General features: G+C 43.5%; 1 protein-coding gene and 1 long non-coding RNA gene across 2 annotated transcripts in view; one reads left to right on the forward strand and one right to left on the reverse strand.

Annotated features, from left to right (window-relative positions):
- Positions 1 to 12,374, reverse strand: part of LOC306931740 — a 72,670-nt gene that overhangs the window by 59,683 nt on the left and 613 nt on the right. The gene's annotated exons all lie outside the window — the stretch shown is intronic.
- Positions 1 to 12,374, forward strand: part of tnmd (tenomodulin) — a 67,075-nt gene that overhangs the window by 42,118 nt on the left and 12,583 nt on the right. Inside the window, exons 3-5 of the mRNA XM_079513115.1 lie at positions 1,929 to 2,069; positions 7,155 to 7,262; positions 12,048 to 12,210. Of these exons, the coding sequence (XP_079369241.1) occupies positions 1,929 to 2,069; positions 7,155 to 7,262; positions 12,048 to 12,210 (412 nt within the window). The remainder of the gene's footprint in view (positions 1 to 1,928; positions 2,070 to 7,154; positions 7,263 to 12,047; positions 12,211 to 12,374) is intronic.

Genomic DNA, 12,374 nt, shown 5'->3' on the forward strand with positions numbered 1-12,374 from the left:
TTTAGAGGGGCAGGTGCTCAAGTGGAAAAAAGGGCACTTTGTGCAGCGTGTGGAACCGGCCGGTTGCCTTAATAGTGTGAGATTTATAGATTGTGGGGCCTAAATAATATATTAGAAGCTTTTTATCAAGAATTGATCAATGTCACCATGGTCCACATACTGTACAGTGTAACTGTACAAAATAAGAAAAAAAAGGAAACTTTTTTTTTTTTTTTCCCGAAAGGGCACATTGCCAAAAGGGCAGGGGGTGCTCTAGCACCCCCTAGTGTCTATCTGTGCACACCACTGACTGCAGCTGAGGAGCATGATGCAAGCTTGACATGCAGCCAGTGTTGATTTCGTCGACTAAAACTAAGACGAAAAAAGTGTCCGTCGACTACCTTTTTTCACAGAGGAAAACCAAATGGAAACTAAATGAAAACTAAGCTATGATGACTAAAACTAAGACTAAATATATTGACTGAATTTCATCAACATATAAAAACTAAACTAAAATGTTAGTAAGGGACCGGTGGACAAGAGATCCAGTATAAGTCATTTTACAATAATTGGTTGCATGCTGAAAATAGCCGATCTACAAGCTCACACCGCGTCGTAAAATCGTATGATGTTTAGTCGACTCAAACTAGACTAACACTAAGACATTCCAGGTGACTAAAATGTGACTAAAAATGAAAACTATTCAAGAGACTATGACTAAAACTAAAATAGAAATTTTCTGCCAAAAACAACAGTGCATTGCAGGCAGCATTTAGTCAACAGGACAACCAGCCACATAGAGATGCAGCCGTTTGAGCTTAACAAGAAGACTGACTTCAAACTTTATATGATTTAACTTTATATGATTTAAGACCTGCGGTCGATTCCGATGCTGATGTGCCATAGTGTCTATATACTGTAGCAAATCACAGAATCTTAAAAAAAACAAAATGAAAATTTAAACACAAAATCAGACATTCAGTAATTGGGTCTTATGATCAAAATAGGAACGCTATAATGTGTAAAAATCACACCCGTGTGAAGTGAGGGGCGCTCTTATCATCGTACATCATCATGACGTAACATGTGTATTTTGACGTAAATTCTCCATTCATTGTCAATGGGAATTCAATCTTTGTGTAGGACAGAAATACCGATTTGCTCGTCCTAATATGAGGTGAATTCTCCATTCGTTGTCAATGGGAATTTAATGTTTGTGTAGGACAAAAACCTACACTAATAGCTGAATATAGGAGGGGCTTAGCACCCCACAACAACTAAATCTAATTGTTCTTCCAAGGAAAAGTGTTGCCACGGACACATCTGTCCATTTACGGACACGTGGTTGACCCCTCGGTCCCTGTATGTGCAGGACAGGTGTACGAGCATCACTACAGGGCGCTGTTGTTGGCCCCTTGGTTCGGTGTCCATTTTTTGACAGCAAATTTTGATTTTAGTTTTAGTCATAGTCTCTTGAATAGTTTTCATTTAGTTTTAGTCACATTTTAATCACCTGGAATGTTTTACGGTTAGTCTAGTTTTAGTCGACTAAATATCATAATTTCAGTCAACTAAATCTACAGTTAATTTAGTCGACTAAAATGTATTTCGGCGGTGCCTTGATGCCGTCGTAACTGATTTTACACAAAATTGCTGCCGATCTACAAACTCGCAGCTTGTGAGCTTGTAGATCAGCTATTTTCAGCATGCAACCAAGTGTAAAATGACTTATACTGGATCTCTTGTCCACTTGGTCCCTTCCTGACATTATAGTTTGTATTTGTTGATGAAATTGTCAAGTTAGTTAGTTTTAGTCGTTTTAGTTAGTTTCGGTTCATTTAGTTTCCATTTAGTTTTTGTCGGTGAAAAAAGGTAGTCAACGGACATTTTTTTGTCTTAGCATTAGTCGACAAACTCAACAGCGCCTTGGTTCCATCCTGTGTGTGCAGGTGTACGACCATCACTACAAGGCGGTGTTGGACGGGACGGAGACGGACAGCGTCCTGGAAATTGACCCCGCCCACCGCATCGAGATCTTCAGAATGGGGAACGGAAGTGACGAGGTGCTGGAGGTCCACGACTTCAAAAATGTAAGTTCAACAAAAGACAAAGTGTGACGTATATTCACTCACTGGAAAGATTATATATGAATGATCACATGACTTCTTTCCCCTTTGGCTCTGTTCACAGTCAGACTGCAGGTACATCCGATTTGTTTCTCGTGTCTGATATGTACGACTGATTGTTATTTGCACATGAACGCCTGGGTCGGATTTGTTCATACATCACCGTCACAACTGCATTGGTTGCTATAGTAACAACACGATGGCATATATGCATGAGTCTCGTACGATGGGTGTCACTCGTGAAAATGAATAAACACAGCATCCTCACGACGCGCTTCTGCTATTCTTGGCAAGTGACACCATTTTACAACAAAGTATAAATCAGGCTTCAGTGTCCGAATCATGTCATTTGTTCCACACTGCATGCCACATGGCACCCTTGACTGTCTTCTGAAATCACTGCATAGTACAATAACACTCACCCCTCTCTCTCTCTCTCTGTCTCAGTGTATGTCTCAACTGCCTCTAACATTGCACATTGATGTGTGCCATGCGCCGTGCGCGCGCACACACACACACACACACACACACACACACACACACACACACACACACACACACACACACACACACACACACACACACACACACACACACACACACACACACACACACACACACACACACACACACACACACACACACACACTCTCTCTCTCCTTCTGTCAGTGAGGCAAATCAACCAGGGAGATTTACTTGATCCTATAGCCTGCACCAAGAGACTGATTAACAATTGAGGGAGCACTCTAATTCAAATCCTATTGTAATAGGAAAAAGAACAAGAATAAACTGCATTTTTCATACCGAATATAGTGTGTGTGTGTGTGTGTGTGTGTGTGTGTGTGTGTGTGTGTGTGTGTGTGTGTGTGTGTGTGTGTGTGTGTGTGTGTGTGTGTGTGTGTGTGAGTGAGAAAGGGGATGCTGCGTGTCATTACACTCGCTAAAGCCACCTCTAAAACAATCTCCACAGAGCCCAAGGGCTGAGCAAGAAATTGAAAATTGGGGGATTACGCCATTAGGAGAACAGACCACAGGCAGAATCCTCCCGCCATTGTTTCAGGCTAATACCAGGCACTTTTCTGAAAGGGATGGACGGACAAAGAACTGATAAGAATTCCTCAGAGACGACCAGACAGAGTTACATTTTACATTAATTCTGGGGCTCATAAAATATTCATAACATCTGAATGAGCACTTCATAACTGCTACATGGCACATTCATGGGAATTAACTTCAGACATTCATCTGAAAACTTTTGTTGAATAAATTGACACTGTTCGACAGCTGTGCCTCAAATGACGCAAGTGTTGTATGAACACCTTAATGAGAGCTGACATAAGAATGGTTTCCTTATTCATGAAATGTGCCAGATAGCTGTAATGAAGCTCTGCAGGCAGGAGTCCTTATCGTGTTTCCTTATACGAAACTAGTCCGGGCCATTATTTGAATATAACAAGATATCGGTCCAGCAATCTTGTTACGAGTCGCTCAGGGCCCGTCCATGAGGTAACCTGGGGTAGCCTCCTGCATGTGAAATCTGATTAGCTAACCCCAGTTCTACAGATCTATAGATATCTAGTTATTTAACCTATTATAATGCCTGATGAAGGTCTGAATGACCGAAGCGTTGCTCAATAAATCTAATTCTAAGTGAAGACAGTGTGCGGGATCCTTTTTTTCCTCTAAGTTCTCCAGTTCCAGTTATCCGACGCACCTGTCCACTGTAGGTGTGCAGAAGGACTTTTTTCTTCTAACCTATTCTAATCTAGAATAGTTGCTTATAATAATAGTTGTATTGAAAACATATTTAAGACAGTTATGTGGCAGCTATTACGTAATGGAGTGTTGCACTGGTATGCTATGATATGCCAGTGATAAAGCACTGGAAGTGCCAATACCTACACAAGAGTTCAGTCATTGCTGCTTGATAACTTACTGTGACATTAAAACAAAAAAAAAGGTTTTTGTAATTTTTCTTATTTTAGGTTTTCTGAGCTCATTAATTGCACCCAAAAAAAACCTGAACTTTTAACATTCAATAGATTTTCTGTGGTCTGGGGTTTTCTGGCTCAAACAAGTGCTCTGATTGGCCTGTGGACTGTGATGTAACAGTCCACAAATCCCATATATGACATAACAATTTGCCATCAGATGTCACTGTTGAGGGATTTTGCTCTGTTTTCATTGCAGCTCAAAAGGCTTCAGAATAGTTCAGGTCGTGTGGGTGTAATTGAGGTCATGAAACCTAAAAGAAAAAATGAAAAATAAAAATAAATGAAAATGAACGTCATGAAACCTTTAACAATTCCAAACCCTAGTGTGTTATAGCTTCCCTATTCTCGTACATGGGGCAATTTTCTGCAAAGATATTTAGTGAAGAGTGAAAACAGGAGGGGGCCTAGTATAGAGCACTGGGGGACTCCGGTTAACTAAAGGGTCTAAGTGGTTAATAAAGATGGAGGTGCATCTTTAATGTTTGTGTCCTCCAGACAGTGCCCACGCTGACAGTCCCTCATAGTGTTCGGGGGACATGCTGCTCGCGTGACAATGATTAGAACAGCCTCCTCTAACCTTTCTCTGAGATTGCAAGGTACTAAGCCTCCAATCAAAACATTGCTCACAGACGTGTGTGTACCGTCTGTAGACAGCCGCACGGATTCCGGCGCCGTCTCTCAAGGCCTCGTCCCGTTTCCATTCCTTATGTATGTAATGATGTGTCTTTTTTCATTTTCCGCTTGACCAACTTCAGTAATCATCACATCTCGTCGTCACAAGATTGTCCCCATCCTCCTTGCTTGCGCCGTGGCTTGCCATTATACAGTAGGGCCCAAATTAAACAGCGACTCATCACCATAAAGCCCGGCGTAAACATTATGCTTTTGTGTTTGAGACTATTAGTGCCCCATCTTCTCCCCCACAAATATGAGATTACATGCGGTGCTCTTTGACAGCCAATGTCTTGAGCAGCCAGTGTCTGCTTTTCAGAGTGGCAGCGGCGCTATGCGCGCGCGTGCGGGGGGGGGGGGGGGATTGCAGCACCTCGTATGGCCCAAGTTATCCGATTTAACCCATTTAGGCCTGAAAAAATGTCTGAAATGTCTGAAATACCTATGTTTCTAGGCCTATATCACTCAATATTTCATGTCAAGGACCCCAAAAGATCTGTAATTGGCCTCTGACCCCCCATCTGAAAATATTTTGTTCCAGGGACCTCCTCAGAAGCAAAGATTTGAGTTAAAAACGTTTGATCTGAAAAAAATATATTCCAAATTTGAGGCACATTTTCACGATTTTTCAAAAATAGCAGACCTACAAGCTCGTAGCGCGCGGCGCCACTCGGTGGCGTGCTATGAGCTTGTAGATCTGCTATTTTTCAATAGCTAAATTGTAACATAATGTTTAAAACACCAAAAGGGGTTCCCACCCAGAATGGGTTAAAAGAAGATGTCATAGCAATCACCGTGTCAGTGTAATTAAATTAAGATGGAATCAAGTTAATTTTCATGCCGCCGCTTACACAATCTTCTCTCGATAGAACGTTAAAGTGTCTGTGGCATTAGACGTAGATCCCGCAGTCTTAACTCTCATACAGTATGCTGAACGAGCCGCTCCGTTCTGCAAAGGATAAATTGGATACAATCTGATCAGGCTCAGACTTATATTCCAGGTGAACACCAGTGGATTAACCCATTTTGGGCGGGAACCCCTTTTGGTGTTTTAAAGCATTGAAAAATAGCAGATCTACAAGTTCATAGCGCGGCACCGAGTGCCGCTCTATGAACTTGCAGGTCTGCTATTTTTGAAAAATCGTGAAAATGTGCCTCAAATCTTTGAATATATATTATTATTACAGAGTGAACATTTTAACTCAAATCTTCCCCCTGGAACAACATATTTTCAGATGGGGGGGCGGCGGAGGCATATTACATATAATTCTTGGGGTCCTTGACATGAAATATTGAGCACCACTGATACAGAAACATAAGGTTTTTCAGGAAACAGTCAGGATTTTGAAGACATTTTTTTTTTAATTTCGACGTCAGGTCTAAAAGGGTTAACATAAGAGTGGCGCCGGGAGAGAGAATTAACAGGTCTTTCTCGTCTGCCGCCGAGGCTCCCTCCGTGTCAGAGCGCAGGACGGGGAGCGAGTCCACATGGTGGGTGATCATCAGCTGAAGAGAGTGGCTCTCCTCACTTGACTGCACAGATTAACCCATTTTGGACTGAGGTCGATTAAAAAAAAATCTTCTTTCTGAAAAAACAATGTTTCCATGTCAGTGGTGCTCAACCTTTTTCACGTCAAGGACTCCGCGCTATGAGCTTGTAGATCTGCTATTTTTTCAATAGCTAAAGTATAACATAATGCCTGTACATAATGGGGTTCCCGCCCAAACTGGGTTAAAAGAGTGACAGGGACCTATGACTGGCTAATTCAATGGGGGCACGCTCTGTAGAAAACACTTCATTCCCAACAATGCACTCGGCTCCTTTGTGAGATGTATCCCATAATGAAGTATTGTTCAGCCGCAGTGAAGCCCTCACAACCCTCAGCCCTGTCGCTTCCAGTAGCAATCGGCTGTGTCGCGATGGCTGAGCGAGCAGTCGTCGGTGTTGAACCACAACAACAACAACAACAGGAAAAGATCAAAGCACACCTCGCCAACTAGGTTTTCACTTTTAAACCAATTAAACCAAGCCAACTCCTTTTTTTCCCCCCTCAACCCCAAATGTCTTTGCTGAAAATAGCCAATGTACAAGCTCACAATACAGTTAGTTCGGCTATCTTTGGCTTTGTTGTTCGGCTGTCAAACCTCCCAATGTATGAATGAATGAATGAGTAAAGCGCTTTGAGCACTTGGAAAAGCGCTATAAAAATGCAATTAATTTGCCAATTTGACCTATTATGATGACATGCACATAATAGGGACGCAAGGGTTCTAGTTGGTTAGAGTTTTGATTATCCAAAAACAACACAGAGGGGGCAATGAATATACGTACGACAGGCCTAACTATCGAATTTCTTTCTCCTTTTTTTTTTGTTTCAAAAAGGGAATCACTGGGATCAGGTTTGCCAAACATCAGAGGTGCTACATCAAGACCCAAACCCGGAGGCTTCCTACAGTGACCGAGGTGGAGGCAGAGGACACACAGTTTCTGGTACAGTATGTCTCCTCAATAAGCTGTCTCTACCTCAGATGCTCGCCTGCGCCACAGAAGTGGCCATGCATATAGTAGGCAGATATCAAGGAGAAGAGCGATGTGAGCTCCACAAAAGAAATCCTCAAGCCTGTCCATCTCATCCCATCTCCCCCGCCTCTCTCACTAGAAATATAAACTTGGGTTTGTAGTGCCTATGAAACCGCCAAGAAAGCTGCCCACAGACCCATAGCCCCTTTGTGGCTCACATCAAATGGTGTTTGCTGTCAATCTTGAGCCAATATTAATTTTTAATCATATCCTTCCAGAACCTCTACCCAAATACCCTTAAGGGGTAGAGAGGTCTGAGAGAGAGAGGTAAGCCATTAAAATTGTATTTAAAAAAAAATACATTTAAAAAGAGAGATGCTTTCGTCGTACATTTCGCTAGACTCCACTACAAGTTCAGCGGTTCATCTTTTTTTCTCGGAGTCTTAAAACCCGCACGTGAACTTCAGCGAGAGAGATGGAAGAAAATTCTATCAATCAAATATCCAATTTCCAGACACATTGCAATATGCTGAGTTGGCCATGTATTCAAAGAGAAAATCCTTCCCTGGAATGTTTCTGCTGCTACCGCATTCATTTACATTTCACACTATGGCATAGAAGTACCCGGCAATATCTGACACTCTCTGTTCCCCGCTTTATTCTGAAACCTGTATATAAACCCTATTGTCTGTGTACGTGCTCAAATCAAGCATCCTTATGTACTATACTTTTAAGAACACATGTTGTTCTGGCTGAAAAACAGACTGCGTCGGCCTGCATCTCATCCTCCTTTGTCTGATCCATGTTTACAGATAACTAATTGCTCAGGCAGCACCATATGTCTCTAGCATTTATGTTTTGCTTTTGTGCATTGTGGAACGTAATTGGCTTAATTCTCAGCTCTCAAATTAACTCGTCTAAAGTCGTAGAGAGGAGGTGTGGTTATTTCAGATAATTAGGGAAAATGTCCTAAGCATAATAAAGCACATATTCATGCCCTAAACTCAATCCCCTGGAGTAAGACAACTATATATATGGACTTGTAATGTTATTGCTTGTGATGTCAATCATCTATGATGTCCGGACGGACGGACAGACAGACAGACGGACAGACGGACGGACGGACGGACGGACGGACGGACGGACGGACGGACGGACGGACGGACAGACACTCTTATACAATGAACCCCTGCAGAGCCGCATCATAAAAACAATCTTGTCTGTCGGACTACCTGTGTGTCCAGAGCTATTCTTACAAACCACTGACCGACAGATCAGTGGCAAGTGTTTCTGCACACTGCCAGTATAGGCCACAGAATGAAGGCTGCACATTTTCATATATGTTTTATTATACTTAACTACCTCACGGCCAATGACACTGTTAAAGTTACAGCTGTGACAGTCAAGCAAAACTAGAGTGCTTATACAATACATTGGACACGGGTGTAATACTACTTTTGATGATTGTCATATATATTACTCCATCCTATTCACTCAGACAAAGAGGAGGGGGAAAAAAAAAAACTGGAATACTTTTCTCCAACAAGTGGTCAGTAGACGGCAGCTTGTCCTTGACACGACCTCCCGTCAGATTAGAGAGGCAGCTCCGTGATCCATGTTGCATGAGAATCCTCCCACATGTTCCCCTGATGAAGCCCAGAGCAGGTCTCACCTCAGGTGGTGACCACATGAAGCTCACTGGGGTTAAAGCCAAGCACTAATGGTTCCTAGCTCCAGCCACAGCCGCAGGCTTCGCTGACATGGGGCTCCGAGCAAGCGAGGCAGGCTATAAAGCAGAGGTGAAAAACAATGGGGGGAAAAAAAACTGGAGGGAAAACTGCAAGTGGCTGATAAGGAAATAAAGCTCCCGGGGAGTAGAACCTGGTGACAAACATGAATTGTTTGCCAGCGTTTCTTTCTTCATTTTCAATTTGTTCCCTCTATGAAACATCGGAGAAAGTAATCCCGGGGCTTCTCCCTCGCACCCCGCAACATTGTCAATGGATGACACTTGCTCCATTAAACACTCGTTTAATATGGATGACCAAAGCTTGCCTGCCAATCCAGAACCTCCCACACAGACAATAGGTGTAAACAGGAAAAAACAATACACAGACAAACACAATGGAAAAAACTGGAATAATGTGCATAGCTGTACTCAGTTTGTTTTGCTCCACTTTTACTCAGTGAAGTCTGCTCCGTTCTTTTGTGTGTTTGCACACCGTGTCACACTGTGTAAGTAAGTTGTGTGTGCTGTGTGAGCTCAGATAAATACACCAGGGACTGGGCCCACAAACCAAATTACCATCATTCACCAATGTCCAACACAAAAACGGTTTGTGTCACAATATATAATGTGTCGGTAGCAAAAAAGAAAAGAAAAACTGGAGGACCATATAATGTAATTCTTTTTGTTTGTCAACTGGTATTTATAAAGCCCTGTTAAAACCCATGGTAAAATGCAGACTTCTAAAACGGTTAGTCCCAATACTTGATTCTGATTGGCTGGTTACCGTCACGTGACCGTTGTACATTTCACCGATAACCCACACCTTCAATCACTTTATATCATTCCCAGCAGATTCCGCAGCCTTGTAGCTGAACTGGGGAAGGGGAGCGCTTGATTGCCTTACAAACCCATGCCGTGCGGGCGTCTAAGCACCGCCCGGCTCATATGACTGTGAATGTGTGGCTCCAGGCAGCCCCGTAAAGACATCAAGTGCTATTCTCCCATCACATAGCCTACTTGCCGAGCAAAACAAGGAAGTTAGATGTGGCTCGCTCTGGTGGCGCAAAGCGTAGCTACTTTTGTGACTTTAATAGTTTTATTAGGTTAATATTGCTATATGTTTGTAACCGTTTTAGAAAAGAAATAAGCCACTCGAGGCCCCAGCTTACCCAGGCTTTCCTCTGAAGTGGAAAGTCTGACGAGGTTAGGCCACGGGACAGGTAATACATCAGCCTTATAAAGAGATATATTTGGCTCTATTATATATACGGTGTTAGGCTTCTCGGTCTCACGCAGCCTCTACCTAGGTATGTCAAAATTATTACATACAATCACCTTATCGCAATTATTTGACATAATCACAATAATTGTTTTGCATATTCGTCATAATCGTCTGGAGTAGAGTCGCTGCTTCTTCGCCTGGATAGGAGCCAGCTTAGGTGGTTTCGGGCATCTGGTTAGGATGCCTCTCGGGCGTCTCCCTATAGGAATGTCCTCGAGGCACGTCCCACTGGGAGGAGACCCTGTTACCGGGTATTTTACAATGGCTGGGAGGGTAGAAGACCCTCCGCTGCGCGTCGGGTCTGCCTACGCCTCCCAGCTATTGTAAAATACCCGGTAAACCTGAGACCTCTCGTGGCTTATTGCTTTACTTTACCAGCTCCCTCTAGCTCTCTATAGTTATTGCATACGTTTCTCAAACTGTGAAGTCAAAGTCATGTGTGGTGTCGTGACCTCCGTTCACTTTTCGGGAAAGGCTCACAAGGTCCAATTAGAGAGCAAGCGGATGTGTCGGACGAGTTTTATTTTAATTTCTGCTGTCTAGGGAATTGTAAACACCGCACCGCCATACTACTACCGCCCACCCATCCAGTCTGTCCACCGAGTCATCATTAGAATAGTGTGATCTGGCCCGGGCTAGAAAAGTGAGAGAAAACTGTGTCAAAGGCTTGGATAAGCACAAACACCACCCACGCCCGAGCGAGCGCCGTCTTTGATCTTGACGGAACGTGCCGAGTGTTGTGTTCATTGACTGCTTTCTTCTCCGCAGGTTATCTATCGCCCTGTTTCCGCAAAAATGAAATGTTGGCGAGGAGAGCACGATTGTGTTGGAAATATAAAGAAGAGTGACAACAGTGAACAGGAGGATGGGAGCATGACCTGATATTAATGATCCCTGCTCCTACCATAGCCCCCAGGATTCTACATCAAGCTTTACTAATGTGCAATTAAGCTTTAGACTGGGAGAAAATCACCTTGTAAAAAACATTTGTCAAAGTGAACTGCTTTCCTGCTCGGCTTTGCTAATTAACAAGGGAATGGGTAGAGGGCTTTGTTTGTTTATGTATTTACATATACATGAAGAAAATAAATATCTGCACTGTTGGGGGAAGGCATTACCAAACCCCCTTCATATATCTCTATTAGACAACAGTGACATGCGGTCGCTATCATTAAGCAATAATAGTTTACTTTACAGCTCATGAACTACAGTATCAACAAATTAAGCCCGGGTGCCAACTGAGGCGCTGTGGTTTGTCGGGGATAGAGGGGAAACGCCAGGCTTTATTGTGTCTGTCATATTTAACGATATTGCTGCCACACTCGGAGCAATAAAGGCCACTGAAGTAATTTAAAAGTCAAATCGTCACTCTCTGTGAATTTAAATGATGTGTAATGGAAGGAACGGCCCGGCCCCGGAGGCATGCGAGGAAGGTGAAGACGAGAAAAGAGAGGAAGTCAGGGCAACAGGAGTCGATATTCAAGGAAGTTGCCCCGCTCCTCGCGGACAGGATGAGGCAATAGATAAAAAGGATAGAGCTAGAGGTGGACAGGAGGAGCAAACGCATGCCATACGAGACGACTATACGCATGCAGCTTCAAACGGTTGTGTAGGCTCTGACATATATTATATATCGCGTGTGCGTGTGTGTGTGTGTGTGTGTGTGTGTGTGTGTGTGTGTGTGTGTGTGTGTGTGTGTGTGTGTGTGTGTGTGTGCGTGTGTGTGTGCTTTTCTCTCTGGCAGGTGGGTGAGGAGACAGAGGTCATGAATGTGAAGGTGGAGGACTCCCAGGTGTGGATGCCTGCAGAGGAGCCCATTGCTAACCGAGCCTTCCTTCTCAACTCCAAGATCTGGGAGATGTGCCAGGAGCTGCCCATCCACTGGATCCACCCCTCCCCCATGGGAGGTAAGGGCACGGGGGCACCTCCGCCTCTAAACGCAGCCCATTAACACTCCATCTCAAAAGACACCCCCGTACAGTTAGGTCACAAGAATGTCTGTAGAGACGATAGGATTTTTACCGCCAAACAAAGAGACTGACTCATTTTCCAGCGGCTTTAGAAGTTTTAA

Source organism: Electrona antarctica (assembly GCF_951216825.1).
Source record: "Electrona antarctica genome assembly, chromosome: 1".
In the NCBI taxonomy this organism is placed as follows: Eukaryota; Metazoa; Chordata; class Actinopteri; order Myctophiformes; family Myctophidae; genus Electrona; species Electrona antarctica.